This window comes from Podarcis tiliguerta (assembly GCF_965153285.1).
Source record: "Podarcis tiliguerta genome assembly, chromosome: 3".
NCBI classification, from domain to species: Eukaryota; Metazoa; Chordata; class Lepidosauria; order Squamata; family Lacertidae; genus Podarcis; species Podarcis tiliguerta.
Window position 1 is genome coordinate 18,708,981 of NC_139536.1, and position 22,743 is coordinate 18,731,723.

Consider the following 22,743-nt stretch of genomic DNA (forward strand, 5'->3'; position numbering starts at 1 on the left):
GTTACCGGAGTCTGTAACCTGAAGCGTATGTAACCTGAAGCGTATGTAACCTGAGGTACCACTGTACTAAGTACAGTAACCTGATCTTAGAGGTTAAGAGAAATCAAAATGTGCAGAGAAATCCAAGTGTGGAGAGAGATCCAGCGCCACCACAATTCACTACTGCTCTTTTGCCTCGCTGCTGAATGCAAGCCTTGGCTTTCTACCTGCCAATGCACATACACACATTCTTTGGAGAAATGGAGAGTGGATGAGTCATGCCAGAGGTCCATGGCTTTGGACTGTTTCAAAAGGCCCACCACAACTGGCATCCTAACCCTGAACAAAAATCAGACATGGTGGGGGGGGGGGGAGACTCGAGACACAGACCTTGCAAACAGTTGGTGCAATTTCGCACGTATTCCCAAATTACAGCAACAGAAGTGACTGATAGATCCCATCCTGAGAAGATAGCAGCCAAGTTTGAAACATAATTCAAGCATAGTTACTTTGTGGTCGAAACTAATCTGGAAAGGCTTGAACAAAATAGAAGACAGTGGAGAGTTGCTGGAGAGCACTATACAGATTGGAGCAAAAGAGCAACATAGTTCTGCTCCTTTTTGCTAGTCCACCCGACAGGTTTTTGAAGAGGTCCCTGCTTCAGTTGCTTCCGACCCTTTTAAGTTACAGATTTGGGATTCACGATTATATTGGATAACCAAATTCCCAATTGAGAGTTGCTATGAAATGAAAATTGAATCGCTTGGAACGTTTAACTGATCTTGGCTCTTCATTATGCAATCAATGTGGACGATACCAGGCTGATTGCTTCACTTTATTTTTTATTACTATTCATTTCCAGTTGCTTTTAATTTTTCTTTCTGCTTTTCAGTAGCCAACTGGCATTTCCAGGGTAGCTGCACAAATGTCTGTACAGTCACTAGACTTCCCTCATGATACATAAAGAATAAGAGTGGGCTCTCTTTGCTCACAAGCAAACCTTTTGCTTGTTCCTGCTGGAAAATTTGAATCGTACGTCATCTCTGTCTCAACAAAAGGAGACAATGCATCTTCAAACTAGTTTATAAACTGAACATCCTTGTAAATTTCAGATGAGTGAAGGGATGGCTACACACACAGAATTTTGATTATGTGCTATGAAAGAGATGTGGGGAGAGGCTCTGAAGGGAGAATACATCTTTCTCTAAGGGCTTATCCAGGCTTCTGTTTGCCCTGCTGCTTTCACCTGGGAAAACCCACAGTTTAGTGCTGAATTGGAGAAAACTGGAATTGGGTTTTCTGCTGATTGCTGTTTGTTCCAATTTAACCCTAAAGAGTGGGTTTTCCAGGGAAAGCAGTTAGTCAAATGTAAGCACTGCTTGGGTCCGTGCTTTCCTGGCATGGGACAAGTGCAAGAATAGACAAGCCCTAAGTGTTTCACACCTGCACTGGTTTCAGGTGGTAAGGGTCATCTCTCATTTTCCTGCTAAGGGTGCTGTTTGGTGAGGCATGATATTATGAAGTGCTGGGGAAGGGTGATCGGCAAAGTCCAAAGGCTCCTGCTAGCCCTAGCTACTACCTCCCGGAGCTTTAAAATTGTTTCTAACAGCCACCACAGATATTATGCTATTTTGCTGGTTTCAGCATTTTTAAATTGTTGGCTGTCTCGGGGGAGGGGTGAAGTCAAATTGTTGGGAGAGTTGCAGCACCTGCTGGTATTATGTAGTAATCTAATTGAGTTCCAACTTGAGTGGATGGAGAGAAGAGCAAAGGCAAGTAGAAAAGGGGAATGTTGTACACTCAGCCAGAGGATGATAAGAAACGTATTGGGGTTTGTGAAATTAGTGAAGAGAGCAAACAGGACAGCCACAATATGCAATTTGCATATTATTATTATTATTATTATTTATTATTGCAGTTAGCACTTTCTAATTAGCATAAGCCAAGAGAAAATGTACCCTGCTACATTATTTGTAAAAAAATATTGAGAAGCTTGTAAAGCCATATGTCCTACCTCATAGTTCTGGAACATATTTCTCATTAGTACATGCTCAGGGACACTTTGCTTTCTTCATATAATTTAGGACTTTGTTTCCTCTACAGGAAACAAAACTTATTTTTCCTGATATGGCAGTTTCTCATGGGTCCCAGGGTGGGAGATGAATATGATTCATTTTTATTAATACACAGTAACATAGCTCCCTCCCTTCCATGTTCCCTTCCCTATGAACCTTGCTTTAAGATTTGTCAGAGTGCAGTGCACTCCCTATAGAAGTGAAATCCCTTGAAGAACCCAAATTAGGTCATTCTCCATAGTGGCAATGCAGCTTTGGAATCAGCTTCCCAGGGAGGTCCATCATGCCTTTCATTATTTACATGCAGGCACAAACCATAAAACTAAGTTTCCTGTACTTTTCAAATGCTTTTAATTTGTTCTGCTTCTTCAGTATTTATTGCTGCTATTTCATAGTACATTTTAACGTTTTTCCACACTGCTTTGACTGCATTTAGCAAAAAGGTAATCTAAATATCACATACATGACATACGTGCAGCACCAAATAGCTCAATCAGGGTTGTGGGTTCGAACCCCACGTTGGGCAAAAGATTCCTGCGTTGCAGGGAGTTGGACTAGATAACCCTCATAGTCCGTTCCAACTCTACAGTTCTATGATTCTAACGGTACAGTACTGCACAGCAGAAATTTCACTTTCAGCTAGACATGCCTGGGGAATCAGGGACCACCTTATCTTCCTCAGCATTCAAGCCAAAGTGGAATAACTTTTCCATTTCCTATGATCTTCTACGTTGTTTGCTTAATTAATTAATTTTATATACCACCCTTCAATAAGCAGATAGCACAGGACTGAAGCTTCCTCCGGCAGCAAAACGTCTAGGGTCAGGCTGGCGAAGTGCTGCGAGGTGCCCGGCGGTGTCACGCCACCCCATGTCAGCGCAACCAGGCTATTGCAGCATTATCTCTAGGAGAACTTGGAAGCGCAGGGAGGAGACTCCCGCTGCAAGAAGAACAAGGCTGAGGCATGGCCGGCCTTCTGCACTAAGGCTGGCAGAGGGAGCTTGCAGCCTCATCTGTGGCGGCGGCTAGGACAGCAAGGCGGAGGGGTGGGTGGGTGGGTTGGCGGCGACATGCCCCCTCTCCCCTCCGCCGCCGCCAGCACCTGAAGTCCCGGTGCAAGCCGGCAGGGCGGGGCGGGGCGGCGCTGCGGAGGCTGGAGCTGATGTCAGGCTGATGCTGATGCTGAGGCGCGCGGTGCATTGTGGGCGAATCCCCGCCACCAGCGCCGCCGCCGCCGCGGACCCATCCCGAGGCCGGTGCGGGAGGGGGGACGACGATGCTCCCCGGGCGACCCCCTCCCACAGGAACAGGAGCAGCCTCAGGCGGTCCCGCGCAGGGCAGGGAGCCGCGCGCAGACGGCGCTGCCGCACTGACTGACTGACGGAGAGCAGCGGGCGGGGAGGGGGGGATGCGCCGCCCTCACCAACGGCTGCGGCAGGGACCAGGTGAGCGCGCGAGGGAGGGAGGGAGGGAGGGGCGGGCCCGCGGGCTGAGGCGAGGGAGGGCGCCCCCGCCCTATAACCGGACCACTTTGCGGGGGGGGGGAATAAGGTGGGGTGTCCTAGTGTGTGTGTGTGTGGGGGGGGTGACACGGCCCAGCCCGAACCCCCTCACAAGTGTGGCCCGGCGGTGCATTGTGGGAGTTGTAGTTCTTCCTCTCAGGGGGGAGAGAGGGGGACACACACCGCCTTTCGAGCTCCCAGGATGCCCTCGAGGCGAAGGGGGCCGGTGGGGATTGACGGGGCGTTCGGCCAGTGGCGAGCAGGAGGAGCCCACCCTTGTGGGCGTTGGGCAAAGGGCGGCCGAGTTTGAACGAGCTGCAGTGCAGGCAGAGGGGTGAGGAGGGGGCGGGGCTTCGAGGGCCTCGCGCGCCTACCTTGCGAGGCGCGCGGGGGCGGGGCGGAGTGCGAGGGGTTGGCGTCGAGCTGCCTCGTGGGAGCGGCTGCTCTGGGCTGCGAGACTGTCCTTGGGGGTGCAGTTGGGCATTTTATTTTATTTTTTGAGATGCCGGTTAATATGGGCGTGGAGGGAGCTGGCCACGGCGAGCTTCGGTTTCCTGTGGTTTCCTGTGGGCCCATGGGAGCAGGGTAGATGTTCCACTACAGCGGGTGGCGGGGCCGTCAGGGCAGGACTTGCCAGGCCAAAGCCCAGGCCCACCTCAGGAGGACTGACTTGAAATCCTCAGACACGAATAACTGTCAAATAGGGTGCGTGTACCCCCATAAGACCATCAAGTCTTGAGGGCGCAGTCCTGAGCCTACATACTTGGAAGTAAGGCCCATTTACTTAAGGAAGACATAGTCTTGAGTGAAGGAATGGGTTTCCCAGGCATGATTAGCATTGAGTTCAAAAAACCAACTGCACTATGACTGAGGTAAAGAGGCGCATGTTAAAGAGGGTCATTAGCTGGTAACCTTTGACTTGTGCAAGAAGACCTGTGAACAGGAATAAACTGCTCTCTAAGCCTCCCCAGGTGATTTGAAAGTTGATGAGAATTTTAGTCTGTTTTAGTGTTGTAACTTTTTGTATGTTTTAAAGTATTGTTGTGATTTTTCCTTGCTTTTCTTGTTCTATCTTTTTGCAAACTTTTTTTTTTACAGTGAAGCATATAATTTTTTTGAAAAAATAATTTGGAGGGTTACATTAGGCAGGCAGGGCTTGATAAAAGGTTGAGGTTTGATGGCGAAAATGGAGGTGGGAGTGTTAAATGGCAATGAAGGGGCAGAAAAGTCCAAACGTAAGAAAGAAAGGGTATGACAGAAGATGCACAGACCGGTTTGAGAGAAGGTGACAAAATTGGCTGAGCTTGAGCAGAATGGAGAAGCTCAGTTTGAATTAAGATTCCCTGTGGTATGCTAACAGCACAAAAGCTCTGTGGCAGTCAGATAGTAATCTCAGGTGACCAGGTCGTTGGCTGGGGTGACAGTGCTTTGAAGACTTAAGTGGGAGAAGGTGTGTAGCTGGTAACAGTAGGCAATAAGAGTATCATGGAGAATGAATTTTCCCAAGTTATAATATTTTTGGTTATTCTTACTATTGCATGTCAAACTTGCAATAGTCATGAAGAAAACAAACATTTGTTTTTTTAGGAACAAAATCTTAAGGATGGAGAATTAACAGCTTCTTCATCCTTTTGGATTGATCTCTTGCTCTTGAAAATGTGAAGGTTTCTCCCCCCCCCCCCCAAATTCTGGATCAGTTTTGTACTTTAAACCATTACACTTCTTGTCCTCCAGTAGATCAAATGCCTCACTTCTTTCATATGATAATCTAGTTTGTTATATAATGGCAGGCTTTCTAAGGTTGTTATTCTTATAGCTCTCATTTCAGTGCTTTCTCATTTGTCACATCTTCCAAATAGGACACCACATGGTATGCCAAATGAGATTATATCAGTGCATATTGTAGCCACTTCCTGAGCTTTGAAGTTCATACTTTCCCACTAGACATTATTTTGGGTTAAATGTTGGCCTTTGTTGTTGGATCCAGATATCTCGTGACATAACTTAGTTATATGGTGACTAAGAATATCACTTGTCATACCCATGGTCCATCTAGCCCTGTATTTTTTAATGTCAGACCTGATTGATCAAAGAAATTTCAGCAACCTAGGATACTGTATTTTCTTGCCATTCTGATCTCTTCTAGCCACTGACAGTCTTAAGTTATTGGGGCATTTGAATTATTGTTTTGGGTATCACAAATCACTAGGTCTGGACCTGGATGGTATCCACCTGAGAGTTCTTAAAGAACTCAGATGTGAAATTGCTGATCTTCTAATAAAAATATGTAAATTGTTCCTAAGAGCAGCCTATATATCTAAGGACTGAAAAGTGGCTAATGTAACAACAGTTTTAAAAAATGGATCCTAGGCCAGTTAGCCTAATGCCTGTTTTGGGAAAACTACTGGAAAGCATTAGTAACAAAAGAATTACCAAGCATATAGAAGAACAAGTCTTAGTGAAGCAGAACCAGCATAATGTCTGCAAGGACAAGTTCTGTCTCAATACCCTTTTAAAAGTTCTTTGAGAGTGTCAATAAGCTTATAGAGGTGACCAGTCAACTTTGTGTACTTGGACTTTCAAAAGCTTTTGATAAAGCACTTTGCCAAGGACTCTTGAACAAGCTTAGCAGGCACTGGTTTAAGAACATGAAGCAGAGAGTAGGGATAAATGAAGGGGTGTAAGAAGTGGTAATCCCCAAGGATTGGTACTGAATCCTGTACTTTATAGCTGTTTCATAAAAGATTGGGTGAGCAGTGAGACAGCCAAGTTTGCTGATGATACCAAATTGTTCAGAGTGGTTAAAAAGAAGAGGGATTGCAAGGAGTTCAAAAAGGATCTCTTCAATCTGGGTGACTTAACATTAAAATGTGAGTTGATGTAAGCAAGTGTAAAGTGATGCACATTGGGGCAAAACATCCTAATTTCACATATGCTGGTCTGAGGTCTGAACTGGCATTGACTGGGAAGGAGACTTTGGGGGTCGTGGTGGGTATCTCACTAAGAATGTTGAGCCGGTGGGCAGCAGCTGTGAAAAGCATGAATTCCATGTTTGGAAAATCAGGAAAGAAATTGAAAATAAAGCTGCCAATATCATAGTACCATTCTACAACTCTGGTGCATCCATACTTTGAATATTTTGTACAATTCTGGTCACCACCCATCAAAAGAATATTGTAGAGCTTGAAAAAGGGGCAATCAAGAGGGTGGACCAGCTCTCCTAAGAGGAAAGGCAACCACATTTAGAGGGACTATGACAGTGGTGTATAAGATTATGCATGGTGTGAAGGCTAGAGAAATGTTTCTCTCTCTGATTGTGCTAGAACCCAGACCACCCCAGTAAGCTGAATGCCGGAAGATTTAGGATAGGCATAAGGAAGTACTTCTTCAGACAGCACATAGTTAAACAGCAGAATTAGCTCTCACAAGATCTGATTGCCATCAGTTGGATGGCTTTAAAAGAGGATTAGACAACTTCATGCAGGGTAAGGCCATGTTCTATCTCCACTGTTGGAAGAAATATGTCTTTGAATACCAGTTGCTGAGAATCTCTAGTGGAAAGATTGCTGGTGTGCTTGTGTTCTGCTTGCAAGCTTCTCATAGACAATTGATTGGCTACTGTGAGAACAGGATGTGGAAGTTGATTAGTCTTTAGTCTGATCCCAGTTTTGCTGAGTGATTACCCTAGTGATCAGTCTGCAGGGAAGACATACTGTGACTGTGACGTCACTTACTATATTGTTCCCAGTGCTTTTTAACATCTATTTGAAGCCATTGGGAGTGGTCATTAGCAGATTTGGCCCTAGGTGTCACCAGTATGCTGATGACACTTGACTCTAATTTTCTGTAACATTTGACTTAGGAGAAAGTGTGCAAATCCTGGACTAATGTCTGGAGTTGGTAAGGGCTACATGAGGGCCAGTAAATTGAAGTTGAATCCTAGTAACACAAGCTCTTTGTGTGAGTGGTTTCCAAATTCAGGAGATTAACAGGTTGCACTCTACCTGAAGGTGCAGATGAATAGCTTGGGAGTACTCTTGGATCCATCATGATCACTTGAGGGAGAGGTATTCTCAGTGACTAAGAGTGCTCCCCCCCAGTTGCAGCCGATATGCCAGCTGTGGCTATTCGTAGACAGGAGTTGTGAAATACTTTTAAAATGCTATTTTAAGTGCTCATACATTTTGTGGCCACTGCAATCAGTGTGCTTGCACTTCTTCCTGTATTTCTGATGCTGCTGATTGATGGTGGCTTTTCGGTGAGTCACTTGTCCAAAGCTTTTAAATGTCTTCTTTTATATTTTTAAATAGTATTCACTTGGGAAACCAGAATAGAGATATACTCTTTTCAGGGATGTGTATAATCTCATCGCATATACTAGGTGGGAGTTATGCATCAGACCTTTTAGCGTTGAAAACTGAGATATTTCAATAAGTTTTATACTTTTTCTGAGTTGTAAGTAAAACCCTTTTTTCCCCTGCACATGGGTAAGGAAATTTTTTTTTTTTACAGACATTTGGAGGTAAAGATAATTAATTCCAAAAAGTGAAAATGTTGGTGGTTCCTAATATGCCAAAAGTGTCAGTGTTTTTGTTGTATTTCAGATGACTCTTATACTCAAATATTTTGCACTGCTTTAAAGTCAGGTGATCCACAGCACTATTGCAATCAAGTATGTTAAAAATAGTTAGCTAATCTTATATTGAACCACAAGAAAATTACTTGTGCTACTATCGATATCTTCCCAAAAGCACTGTTTTTGTTATTTCAGGGGCGGCGGGAATGAAAAATGGTACCCAATTAATGTGAATCTAAGTCCTATTTTAAAGATGACAGTCCTGTATTTCAGTTGCTTCTCTGTTTGAATGGTTGTTTGGTCAAAGTCTGGTTAAAAGATAAAGAACTGTAAGAAGGGAGAGCAGGTTCCTTGAAGTTCCCCATCAAGGGATAGCACCTGGCTGAGCAGGCAAACAGGCCACCTGGTTAGTCTTCTTTGAACTTCCTATAAGGCAGGATTTTGAAGAAGTCCAGTTTGTTCCTATTAGAAATTCTTGGCTCTCTCTTTATTTCCTGAGATGCAAGGCTTGAAATCTGCATTATTGTTAGGGGAGAGAAAAGTGTTTACTTTTCCACCACCCAATTTAGCTCAGTTTGTTAAAATTTTCACTTTTTTAGTTAAACATTTGCTGTTGTTTTCTGAGGGTTTGTCCTGGTCCTCACTGTCAGACAAAGCACTCGAACTCTCAGCTCTTGTTTTGCCAAAGGCTTTAATGCTCAGTCAGATAGGCACACTACAGGTTACAAGGTTCAGCACGTTCATAAGAGGTTCAGATACATTCCTGAATGCAAGCTAAGATGTTGCTTCAACAAGCACCTTCCTTTTGAAGTGTGGGGTAGGTACAGCTATTTGTGTGGCAAGTGGCTGGGGTCCAAGACTGGGCAAGCAAATGAACCTGAGTGAGTGAGTTGGGCTTCATGAGATTTGTTTGCTCTGGTGACTCCATGTTGATGGAGGTGCCAAAACGTACTCTCAGTTGTCTCCTCAGAAGTGGGAGGCTCCTCACTGAAAAGAGAAGGTGTTAAAGTTGCAGTATCCAATGTCATAGGAGTATTACATTTTTCTAACAAATTGCTTGGTCCCTACCCTGATTCTAGATTCCCTAAGCTTCTCGGTCCCTTCCTGGGATCAGACACTTCTTGGGGTCCCGGTTCTACTTCCCTCATTCCACTATGAAGTTCTCCAGGGTCCTTCAGCTCCAATTCTCCGAGGTCCTCCTATTCCCCCTCCGTGTCTGACTATTCCCTCCAGGGACTCATGACAGGGTAGAATTCAGCATAGATTTTAGAAGATTATTCTGTCAGCACAAACATTTCTACTTGCTTGATGGAATAATCTACCCTATGTCCTGTTCTGGGGGTTCTCCTAACCCTCCAGAGTAAGTTTGGGAGACACACAGGTGTAGCAGAGGGGGAGAAAACCCTGTTGCACTAGTAGGAGTCCTTATCCTGGCTTTCACTACAGGTTAGTTGAACTGGCCCTAAATCTGCAGCAACAGTGCTTCGTGGAATTTTCTTCTTTTACATTAAAAAATCACCATTGATTTTCATTCTAAATAAAAAAGAGTGTGTTTAAAACATTAACCATGTTATCTACAAATGAATGTCCTGTGTTGGATGAGAATTCCTCCTTACTTTACAGATAAAGAGTGGAAATAATATATCATAGTTGTTTCTTCCTGTGGTTACGGTATTTTTAACACAGCCCAGAAATTTATCTGTTTGGAAGGTGCACTTCTAAACTGTTACATATTTTTATGCTTCTGGCCTCAGCACCTGGCTCTTTGTACCAATCATATGAACTTGATATTTTGAAGCAGAGGGGAATTGTTTTCAACTGTCTCCCACATCCTGATCTCACCCACCAAAACCCTTCAAGCTCTGTTCCCAACCACTCGACTTGTCCTGGTCTATCTATGGACCTCTCCCTCCAGCAGGCATTTTTTAAATAAAATCCACAGATTGAAAGCTCTAGGCACAGATTGAAAATAAGCTCTAAAAGTGGTCATTTGAATCTGCTGCAGTTCATGAATACTAGGTCATTCATGCCTTGTTAGTACTGGTTTATTTAGTTTCAGCTGGCATTTCCATGGTGCAATCGCTATACTACTTTTGTCTCCTAATGCGGTGCCTAACTGAAGGAGGTGTGCTGGTTTGGTATGCAGAGCAAGCAGAGGGAGATTGATCAACAACCCAATAGACAAAGATACACCAGATAAATGTTGAATGATGCCTGTTTTAAGGCAGTACCATGTGCAAGGACTTTGCTAAATAAAATTTAGGTTGCCCTTTGAGTTTTTGCTTCTTTTGATTATATGAGCAACTCAGCTTCCAAATTATTGTGGGCAGAGCTCTCAAAATACAAGCAATCCACTAAAATTTTGAACAGGCGGTAGCTCTGTGTCCTGACGATAGAACAGACAGTCAAATGAGTTTTGGGGGAACTGCAACTGAAATCATCCCAGACTGCATCCTATAAATGTCTGGTAGATCAGTACAACCTGGGGGGTAGCAAGCATGTAAAAAACCCCAGCTAGACAGTGTTTCTGAGATAGACCTGGAATTCATCCACACACCAAAGGAATATACTGAGATGGAAAGGATAGCAAAAAAAGCATCTGATATTTGGCATTTTACAATCAATGGTGGTGGTTAGTCTGAACTGAATGGCATGCAAATTTCCAACTTACTAGGGATTGAATATTCCTTAGATGTGTCATCCTTACATTTGATTTTTCCAGAACCTGGATCCTGTGAAGTATCAGTAAAGAATTTCTAAGGGGGATTCTTTCCTGGGCAGTCCGATGAGAAGCAGACATCCCAGAGGAGAGGAGGCCACAGCAGAGGTGGGGACTCTAGCTGTCACCTAACCCAGGATCTTGCCACATGAAAATAAATATTTGAAGATAAAAATAGAAATAAGGACTCATTCTTAGCTTGCTGCTGTCCCTCTGCTTCAGTGACATAAAATTAATCAATCTGTGGTTTCTGCAGAACCTGACAACTTTTAAAACACCATGTCATTATTAAATGTTTTGCTGTCTGCTTTACTCTTGCATCATTCTCATTACTTTTGTATTTGAGGCTTTTTAAAGTTACCGCACAAGTCTGCTAATTGCTTTCGTACAGAAAAAAAATAGCATAGGTTGAGAATGGGAATTTCTAAATGTGCCTTGCCTGTAATATTCTGACCTGGTCCACATATCAAAAGTCATGGCTTCTTGTGAATGCATGCAGGTTCTGGAAGAAGGGTTTGCGGTAGTTTTTCTCCTCTCATTGTTTTGCTGTTGCATCACTCTGAGCTAAACTGTGGTTTGGTTTGGCTTAGCATGTCATCTGGGCTTATGGTTTAGCTCCTTGGACAAGCAACAAGCTGATCATTAGTCTGGAGAGAGTTGAACCATGAGCTAGGTTCAGATGCCATGCTAAGGCAAACTATGACTTTACTCAGCATGATACAGCAGCAAAACTAGAGAGGAGCAAAGTGGCCATGATCTCTCTGGGAACCCACATGCTTGCATGTTCACATTAAACCAGGCCACTAAGATCCAGTGTGGTGGAGTAAAAGTGTGTTGGTCTTGCACTCAGGAGACCTAGCCTTAAATCTCTGCTTGGCCATAAGGCTTACTGGGTGACCTTGAGCTAGTCATATTCTTGGCCTAACCTACTATGCAGGGGACTTGAGTAAGGTGTGTGTGGCAGAGGACTACTAAAATTTTGTATAGCGTAGTGTCAGGATATACATGTAATAATAGTAGCCCATGCTGTAGTTCATTGATGTTGGGTTCTGAACCACGCTATTCCTCATTTGCAAAAACACTACTCGGGTCGTTACTTTATACAGTTGTTCCCTGTATTGCCATTTCTCTCTGTACTCCGTCCAAGAAAAGAAAGCATCTCTCTGCATTTTGGAGATGCACAAAAGCAAGAATCTTGGTTTAAAATCTGTATACAATTTTCTGCTCTTTCTACTCTTATTGCTTTGAGAAGGGACCAATACTCTTTTAAAATCAACTCATATTGTTGGGAATTCTCATCCTACTCTCCAGATAGCTGGATCAGGTATGTTCCCCTCTCCCACCCCCTGAGCTCCTTAACAACCTCTCCTTGGCTCACATAAATCAGTTTAAGTAAAATAAGTAACTTATTTATTTTGGGTGGGCAAATACTGGTGATGAATCTGTGGGGTGGTCATGATTTCCAACAATTTGAATAAACATTGATTGTTCTAATTCTTAGGCTTCCTGAGGTGAGGATGTATCCTGAAATAAACTGGGATATTGCAGTTCTTCAGAATTGTGCATAAAACACTTAAGTGTTTTCCAGGACCTTTAGTAAGATGGTGAGAGCCAGACTTCCATAGCTTTGTTCTGCTGATTGGAGGCAATAGAGCATTCTGAAGAGATTTTGGATATTATTTTTTATATTTTGGCTGTGTTTGGGCAAATGCTGCAGCAGACTCAAAGTGAGAGATTTAACATAGGAAAGGCATGTTGAACACCACAGATTCCGTATTTAAAGCTTTTTATTCTAACAGACGTTCCAAAATTGCTAAAGTTATAATAGGGAAAATAAAAGACCCTTCTTAATTGCATTATGATCTATAATGTTCCAAAACTGGATCTCCATTCTACTGTTCCTTGAGAGAACCCTGCTAATTATTTAATACAGGGTTGTAACCTGCATTTGTTTAGCTGTCTCCCATGTAGGGATACATCAGCTGATTTCAGCACTGTTCTGAAAACAATTCTCTCCTAGAGGCTTTTTAGAATCCCAGCTTCTTCCCTGCTGCCTGTTCTAGCCAGTTGCTTATTTTAAAGCTAATTACTTCTATTATGTATGGTTTTTCAACTTTGTTCAGAAAGAGGCAACTGCTATTGATAGATAGCAATTGCATGAGCTTTCTTGCAAGGCTAACTTCAAAGCAAGGTATCCCACACTAACACTTAAGTGCTCTTGTCTACACCTGGCTGGATATAATCTATGAGTTGATGCCTCATAGATAAATTATTTTGGGCATTATTTCAGTTCAGAAAGGCACACCAGCAAAAGAAGCAGAAGTCCAGTTCTTAGTGTACACTACACACACAAAATGTGTATCTCTGCTTAGAGTATCTCCCAGGCAACTGGTATTTAGTAAGGGTGACAAGGAGGCAGCAAAAGAGGACCCATTATTCAAGTTCTCTTGCCAATGTTTGCTTGCTTAATTCCCTGAATGAAATTGAATGAAGAGAGAATATTTTGCAAGCTTAGCACTTGAAATGTCAGGCAGGTGCTGGAATTCTTGAAATGGTAAGTTAGGCGAATAAACACCCAAGCCTTTGACATAGCTGGGATATTTACAAGAATGCAGAAAAAGCAGTATAGGGAAGGAGAACAAGGAGGGGGGAAATTATAAAGAACGTGGGGTTTATCTTGACTTCACACTTAAACTATACTGGCGTCAATATTTGCCATTATTCGTTACAAATATAAAATAAACTGAGCAATGGCTGATGCTGTCAGAGACAGTATGTCGCTGAATACCAGTTGCTAGGAATCACTGTGCAAACAGAGTGGTTTTTTTTCCAGGTCCTGTTTGCGTGCTCCCCACAGGCATCTGGTTGGCCACTGTGAGAACAGCATGCTGGACTAGATGGGGTATTGATCTGATCTAGCAGAGTTCTTGTTATGCTGTGCCATATAGTAGCAGCTGCTGGCAAGTCAGCATCTTTACCTTGAAGGGCATTGGCTTCCTGCCCTGAAAATGATTAAATTGTGTGAAATTCAGTTAGATTGGCAGAAGCCGTGCTGTAGGCTCCAGAAGACTCAATAAGTTCCCAGGAACTTTTACTGACAATCCCATATCCCTGTGCCCTCCAGTTGTTTTGGACCACAACTCCCACCATCCTTGATTATTGGCTGTGCTAGCTTGGGTCTTGGAAGACCCAAAATACCTCGAGCTGGGTTAGGGAAGGCTGTCCTAGAAGATGTGAGATACTGTTCAAAGCTTGCTAAATAGCTTCCTGTATGTTGTTGTTTCTCGAGTTTGAATGATCCAAAGAAAAGGGACAGTTTATTTCATTTTTAAAAGTTTATATTTTAAAATCAAACATAACCGTCAATATACTTAATAATGAATAAATCAGAGTAAAAGTAAGATATACATATACACACACAAAATAAGTTTATAATAAACAACTTAAAACCTCAGCAGCTTAAGTCCAGGGTCCTTTAGGGACCACCTGAACTCTTCTAGCCTACATCATCTGTAGGAGTGATCCTACAGGAAGGATCACCTTTAGGAATATCACTGGTTGTCCCCTTAGTTGTTGAGGCTTACTGACATCAACACAAAGCCGAACCCTTTAGAGTTATTGGCCCAGCCCTGTGGAGTTGTCCTTTGATAGAGATTCAGCATGCATCTTCTTTATTGACCTTTAAATGTTTGCTGAAAACTTTTCTGTACTGTTAAGCTTGTGCAGACTGTTAAGAAAAGCATTGTAACAGCTGATGAACCATTATTTTAATTCTTTTATGTGGTTTTTACTTTTTATTTGTGTGTTTGTATATTCCATAGAATTGGTGCCACTACTCGAGAAATCTATGTGCCTAGTGGCCATTGAACCAAATAGACAGCCAGTGTAGATTAACAGAACCAGAGTAATATGATCTGAACCATAACTCTGCCAACAGTCTGATGGCAGCAAAATGCCTCCTTTTATAGGCCAAAAAATTGTGCAGTGGGGGATTCTTCTTATCATTGAAGGTGGAGCATGTGACTCTAATGGGGGAATTTACTGTAGCTCCCTTGCTGCAATCAGCTGGCAACCACTATCTCCTCTGCCCACCCCATTCCCAATCTGGGGGAACTATGGTGACTACTAGCTAGAGCTAAAGTACTCCATTAAGTTTTATTAATACTCACTCATAAAATACAAAAAGGGAGAAGCACTTTTACCCTCCCCCCCCCGAAAAGCAAGAACCCTCCAAAACTCGGGCTAAACTTTTGGCACTCCAGACGTTTGGCCTAGCTATAATTTTGCACCAGCTAATTTTCTGAATTCTTTTTAAATTAGACCCATGTCAAGCATGTTACAGTAGTCTGAAATGGAGGTTACTAAAGCATGAATACCTATGGCCAGGTCTCACTTTAATAAAGCCAGCTTTATTAATGGAATCTGACCTCTACCTATTACAACTGCTGCACAAATCTCCATGCCTTTCAAGGAAAGCTGTGTGGGAAGCTGCACAGTTGTAGGGCTAGTTGGATTGCTTTTTCAGGATTAATGTCTTTCTTCCCATCCAATTTAGAAGATTATCAAAGAACCAATACTAGAGAAGTAGAATTTTTGAAGGCTTTAGAAAGACTTAAATGGAGCACAGAGCTGCTGTGCTCTACTTACAGAAAAATAAAAAATAATTTCTCTCTAATTGCTCACTAGCTCCCATGAGGATTCAGAAAATGTTTTTGTAATGAGGAACCTTCACTTCTTGAGGGTTAGTTTGCTTACATAACGTTTTGTAGGGAGATTGTGTTATTTTATATAAGTAGTGTAATGTATTTCATCATTGATTTATAGCTGTAAACTGCTTAGAAGCTGTTTGGGCATATGTGTCTGTGTGTGCGTATACACACACATATATGTATGCGTATGTGTGTGTGTGTATATATATATATGTCTATATGTATGTATGTATGTATACATATATGCGCACATGTCAAGAGTGCTGTGTGAAAAGTGTATACCACCCTTCATAATATTTATCACAGACAAATTGCACAGGTATGTAATTTAAAACAAAAGAATAATAAAAAATACAATAAACCAATACATAAATTAAAATAACAGTTAAAACTGTGCATTAAAATATAGCATCCTCCAAATGCTATTTCAAAATGTAACCCATTAAAATGCCTGCACGCATTAACATGGATTAGCCTGATGCCTAAAAAACAATAAAGTGGGTGCCAGATAAACCTCCACGAGGAGGGAGTTCCACAGTTGTGGTACCATAGATGAGAAGGCACTGCCTGCTTATTTTCTGATGATGGAGCCATTCTGAGAAGGGCCTCAAGGTGGAAGGTGTTGGTGCTTGGACAGTTGATATGCAACTGACCCTTAAGAATTGGGTTTCCAAGCTGTGAAGCTCTTTAAAGATACAAACCGGCTCCTTGAGTGTATATTTATTAGAACTGGTGGAAGATGTTCCCAGCAAGTTCTAGTCAAAATCTCAGCTGCTATATTTTGAACTAATTGCAGCTTCTGAACTATCTTCAAGGGAAGCCCCACATACAACACATTACAGTAGACTACACAAATGTTACCATTTATTGATAAATGCTGCCAGACTTTTCCTGCCCAGAAGAGGATTCCAACTGACATACCAGCTTAAGCTGGTAGAAACACCCGAAGCTAAAAACTCCCACTGTTCAAGCAACAAAGTTGGATCAAGGTGTGAACCAGATCTTTCAAAGGGAGTGCAACCCTGTTCAAAGCAGGTTGAATCTCCCCTTCCGAGTCTAGGGAAGCAACCACGATTGGCCCCCAGCCAGTGTTTTTAAACATCGGTTTAAAAATCATGTATAGCATAGCAAATAAAACCTTGAAATATTATGCGTTACACGTGATCAAATCCAGTTGCAGGGAATAGACAAGGATAAACGAGTACAAACTGTCCATAGCCAACAACAGGAAAGGCAACAGAAACAAGGACGAACCCTAAGTTTGCATTCTTTGAAGCGAGACCCATCCATATCAATAGCACTTCTGAGTAAGCATGGTGAGGACCAGAGTTGAAATCTTCCGTATTTTACATAACTGTTGATAGGGCCTCTTAGTCGAAAGACGACTGATACACCGAAGGCTGAAGCAGTTCTGAACATATTCTTTTCTCTGCTGGGCTGTCTTATGGAGGTAGCCGTTCTTAAAGCTCACACTCTAAAGAGCACACTTTGGATCTTGCTGTGTGCGGTACCTGGCAGTCCTTGGTCAGCTGAGTGCTAAAGGCGGCTGTTTCAAGAGAAAGTCATCTGTTTAGTTCAGTGAGATCATTTATGTTCTTGGAACAGATTTAGCTCTTACGGTGTTGCTGTCACCGTTGTGGTACTCAGACAATATCCAAGAAGTTGGCTTCGGCCTGTCTTTGAGTTGCTGGCTTTCAATTCCCCACCCTCTCCCCCAAAGCACCCTGCATGGTGTAAGCCAGTAACTTTTCACTACTCACTACTTTTAAGTTTGTGCTGCTGACTCACAGCATGGTCGCTTCTGCTAATTTTGTGCATGAAGACCGCTGAGGATTTTGTAAAGAGGGCAATTGCTTGCGCCAGCAAGGCTTGTTGCAAGCTGCGCTCTGACCCCGAGGTGAGTTTGCCACCTTTCCTAGTGCTACTTCCTCTCACTGGGTCTAAACGGGGGTTGTTTCACCAGCACGATCTGCCTGTGATGACCTGCATTAATTCTGTTGTGTTTCTCCTCTCTCCCCTTTCGTGTGTATGTGTTTTCCCTCTTCTTCCTTAGATAAATGGCTCGTTTAAATTGGGAGCTGCTACTAAAATATTCTCTGGCTGGCAAATGCAGTGCCTAGCAGCTGCTATCAAGGACGAACCAAACATGAGTGGGGGAGGGGAGCAGGTCGACATTCTGCCGGCCAACTACGTGGTGAAGGACCGTTGGAAAGTGGTGAGTATTTTCCTCTCTCTGCATCTCTTCTAGCCATGATGGAATGTCTTATTCTCAAACTACCCTTTTACATGGGTCTCTTCCAGTTATCTGAATCCTCCTCTTTTTGATTAGCTGCTCTGATGCCTCTAGGAGCTTGTGAATACAGTGGTACCTCGCAAGACGAATGCCTCGCAAGACGAAATAGTTTTTTGTTTTTTGAGTTGCTTCGCAAGACGAATTTCCCTATGGGCTTGCTTCACAAGCCGAAAACGTCTTGCGCCTTTTTCTTAAAACCGTCAATGCATTCCTATGGGAAACCGTCAATGCATTTCCTATGGGAAACGGTGCTTCGCAAGACGAAAAATTCACAAGACGAAAAAACTCGCAGAATGAATTAATTTTGTCTTGCGAGGCACCACTGTACAGTGGTACCTCTGGTTGCGAACGGGATCCGTTCTGGAGGCCCGTTCGCAACATGAAAAGCCCACAGCCTGAAGCGCTGTATCTGCACAGGTGCGTGGCGCGGTTTAGCGCTACTGCGCATGGGTGAGCAGTGAAACCCGGAAGTAACCCTTTCCGGTACCTCTGAGTCGCCGCGGGACGCAACCTGAAAAAACATAACATGAAGCAAACATAACATGAGGTAAGACTGTACTTGGTTTTAGTGGGGGGGTTTATAAGAAAGAAAGAAAGAAAGAAAGAAAGATCTAAATTGTAACGAACCTACCATTCACCAGTGGCTCATTGTAATGAATTTACAGGCATACTTCAAATGATGTTGGGACTACAACTCCCCACATCCCTGATGATTGGCCATGATGGCTGGGGCTGCTGGGACTTGCAGTCCAACAACATCCAGAGGGCAGAAGGTTCTGCTTGCCTGATTTAAGGAAGCTGCAGCTGGGGCAGAACATGATGTGCTGAGAGGTGTGGGAGGCAGGTCAACTGGAGAGTATTGCACCACTGCTCCAGCCACCAGTTCTAGTTCCCTGTTGTCTTTTAGGCAGATTTCACAGTATTGATTTTTAACATATAAAGACCCATCTAAACATTTCTCTTTATCCAGGCCTTTAGTCATTAAATAGTCTATGGCCTGTTAAAGTTGGCTGGCTGGGATCATTATGATTATTTCATTATTATGCTATATGTCATTGTGCTTTTTATTACATTTTTATTATTGATGCTCTGTAAAATGTGTTCTTAATGTTGTACACCGCCCTGGGATCTTTTGCTAAAGGGCAGTATATAAGTTGAATAAATAGTAGTAGTGGTAGTATAAATAATAGTAGTAGTAAATAATTAATAATAATTTCCTAGAGGACCCAGCATATCTTAAGAAACAGCGAATTCCATTTTCTACCATCATGTTTCCTCAGACCGATTATACTGTATTGGCCCGAATGTAAGCTGCACTTTCCTCCCAAATTCTGATCGTGAAAAGTTAAAGTGCGGCTTATATTTGTGGCCTTACGCCGCCAGCAAAGCAGCACGGCTGGCCCCCACCCGTAGGAAGCAGCACGGGGCAATGGCGTGCAGTTTGCCCACTGCTCCCAAGCCTCCCCTGAGCCACCAAATTTTAAAAGTGTGGCTTATTTGTGGGTGCGGCTTATATTCGGGCCGATATGGTATGTACTTCCTTAATAATGCCATCAGAATGAGAAACGAAGACAGTGTGCCCATGCAGAGATTGATTCTAGGTGACTGCTCTACAACCCTATAGCTCCTTTCTATTTAATCTCTACCTGTGGGGCCATAATTACTATAACAGCAGCTGGATAATCTTAAGTGTTGTCAAAGTTTTTAAAATGTATTGTTTGTTTTACTTATTTTGCAAGCAGGTCCTGCAATAAACTGTTGCAGTGCAGAGTACCCCTGTTCAGGATGCCAGCTAGGCCCTTTCCCAGGATACTCCATTCCACTCCCCCACCCTTAGTTTTCCAATCTGTTCCCCCACCCCACCCCAGCTATCATGTCGTAGCCACTGAATATGCTTGATCTTCATTGGGATGATTCAAAGTCTTCCTTGCTTGGTTCTGCCCCCCCACCCCCGGCTCAAAGTTTTTTCATAGTTCTGTAAACCTTGGAGCTGTCCTCAGCCTGTTAATATTCCCTCTTTGTGGGAATGCCATTTTAGCTACATAAGAATTGTCACTTGGGAAATTGAGTTATTAGTACAATACGGAATAACAGCAGTTATTACTTTCTCTAATTTGCTGATGATATAATTATTCAAATTGGGACTTCTCTATAAGCTTTTGCATCCAGGGCCTTCCTAATGTTCCTTGTGGAACAGTGGGTGACTACCTTAGGTCTGTGTGTTCAAGCTGAATTTCCCTGTGTCTGCCCTTCTGATTGTTAGGGAAAATTGGACTCTGAGGAAAAGTGTCTTGTTACTATGGCTGTGAAGTGGATTGTATTTTTCCTCTTAATTCCTTCATGTAAGGAGGCCCTATCTGGATACTGCTAAGACAAGTTCAAACTGCTAGACTGGATGCTGTGTGAGGTAAAGGTAAAGGGACCCCTGACCATTAGGTCCAGTCGTGGCCAACTCTGGGGTTGCCACGCTCATCTCGCTTTATTGGCCGAGGGAACCGGCGTACAGCTTCCGGGTCATGTGGCCAACATGACTAAGCCTCTTCTGGCGAACCAGAGCAGCGCACGGAAACGCCGTTTACCTTCCCGCCGGAGTGGTACCTATTTATCTACTTGCACTTTGATGTGCTTTCGAACTGCTAGGTTGGCAGGAGCAGGGACCGAGCAACTGGAGCTCACCCCGTCACGGGGATTGGGACCACCAACCTTCTGATCGGCAAGTCCTAGGCTCTGTGGTTTAACCCATGTAAGGAGGCCCTTTCCAGATACTGCTAAGACAAGTTCAAACTGCTAGAGTGGATGCCGTGTGAGGTACAGGGCTGTAAACAGCAACAGCAGAAAGAAATGACATGAACTGCCTTCAAGGAAGAAAGAATGGGTGATTCCTTGTTTGCCCTCCCCTCATCCCTTTGCCATTCATATCTGTTAGGGCTGCATTCATCCATTCACTTAATATTCATCCAGTTAAGAGATTTGCTGTACCACCCATCTTGTGAGCTGTCAGGCCCTTTTCTCCCAGTCAACACCATATAAGAGAGCATGTTCGCAACTGGTTTATCTTGAGAAAATAGTAGAGCTAGCTGTTACCTTTGAAACAGGAAGCAACACCACCTTACCATGCATTCATTCTGCTTTTCACCAAATCTTACAGGAGAGCTGGCAGAGTGATAGATGGTGCGGGTAGTGACTTCACCATGTCCCAAATGTAATGTTGCTGCCAGGTTTCTGCTTGGTGCACTGCTTCTTGTCCTATTTCTGTCTAGCAACTAATGCAGCAAGCCTCTGCTCTCTCAGCTAATAAATGTGCAGCATCTCAGTGAGGTGCAGGTATTTTGTACTTTTTTGGATTTGTCTGCAACAGGGTAATTGGGAGCTGTTTTTTTGCTTTCCTTCCACACTGTTTGTGTTCCTTCAGAATACGTGAACTGCAGCTGAGGAGGTCAACTGCTAATGTGGCTTTCATGCTTGCTGGGTTCTGAAGTGTCTGGCACGCTGCCAGCAATATCAGCTTCTGTTGTATTCAACTGTTCAGTGGCACACTGAATTAAGCATATTATTTTTGTAGGTAGAGGCTGAATATGCCAAAATTAAGATTCTTGCTGTTTCTTGCACTCAGAAGGATGCTAGCTTTTCAAAATGCTTAAATGAAAAATTCTTAAATGAAGGTTTTATCAATCTTTGCACATCCTGATCTCTCTTTCTCTTCCCTTTCCCTTATCATGTTGTCTCAGGGGACTTGTCCTTCAAAAAATCTATATATTCTGCATAGTTCTGAGTTAAGTTAAAATACTATTCTTTTCCATTAAAATCTTTTGAGCTTGTATGCAAACATGAATTGGGCTTGGGGTGTTGGTTTTAGCTTAATTACAGGGATATTTATTGCAAAGTGCAGCTGATTGGTTGTGTCAAAGGGATCCCTAGATTTCACTGTATGTTTTGTATTTACTCTGTGTCAGTGCGATAGATTTCTATTTCTTTGGTTACATGTGAAAGCTATCTAAAGTGCCATATACCAGTTTATGTTAAGGAGTAATTCTTCAAATTGCTTTAATAAACCCTTGTTTAATTTCCTTGTTTGCCCATTACAGCAAAAATTCTAGCAGAATAGGTATGAATGAGACTCTTTGGGTACCTGCAGTACAAACTTAAGCCACCCTTCCCTCTCCTGTTTATGAATTTTGTTTGAAGTGAGAGAAGTTGTGGTTTATTAGGCAGCCACAAACTAGGGAAAAAATGAGGATTTCAGAAGTGGCTCATTTCAGCTTGCTAGACTCCTATTTCCCCACATACTCTGTCCAAACCTGGTTTTAGTGTGCCAATGTGCAGTGGGTGTGTTTTTCATATTCAGTCTGGCCAGTGAATCTGATCTGATTTTGCTGTGGAGATGTTCAGCCATGGATGGTTCTGAATGTCCTGAAGCAGTTTTTTTCAACTCCAGCCTACTGATGTAAGATTGTATTTCATAAATAAAATCATTTTCTCTTAACACTAATCCCAGTCCAGCATTTGTATAGCTGGATAAATAAGTGTATAATGATGAATGTGTGTGGTGGCAGCAGCAGCAGGAAGGCTGCATTTTCCGTTTCTCCTCAAACAGCAAAATGGGACATGCCACCCTGGCTGCCAATATCTTTTGAAGTGGAACGTAGAATCATAGAGTTGGAAGGGATTCAACAAAGGGCATCTAGTGCAACCCCCAGCAGTGCAGGAGTCTCAGCTAAAGCATCCATGACAGATAGCCATTCAACCTCTGCTTAAAAACCTCCAAGGAGGGAGAGTCTGCAACCTCCTGAGGAAGTCTGTTCCACTGCTGAACAGCTCGTACTGTCAGAATGCTTTTCCTGATGTTTAGTCGGAATCTCCTTTCTTGTAACTTGAAGCCATTGATTTGAG

The 22,743-nt window shown here is 43.0% G+C and overlaps 1 protein-coding gene across 1 annotated transcript in view; it reads left to right on the forward strand.

The window, feature by feature from the left end:
* The first annotated feature begins 17,619 nt into the window (after window positions 1-17,619).
* Window positions 17,620-22,743, forward strand: part of TTBK1 (tau tubulin kinase 1) — an 85,274-nt gene continuing 80,150 nt past the window's right edge. The window contains exon 1 of the mRNA XM_083433256.1: window positions 17,620-17,775. Coding sequence (XP_083289382.1) covers window positions 17,668-17,775 — 108 coding nt within the window. The 5' untranslated portion in view covers window positions 17,620-17,667. The remainder of the gene's footprint in view (window positions 17,776-22,743) is intronic.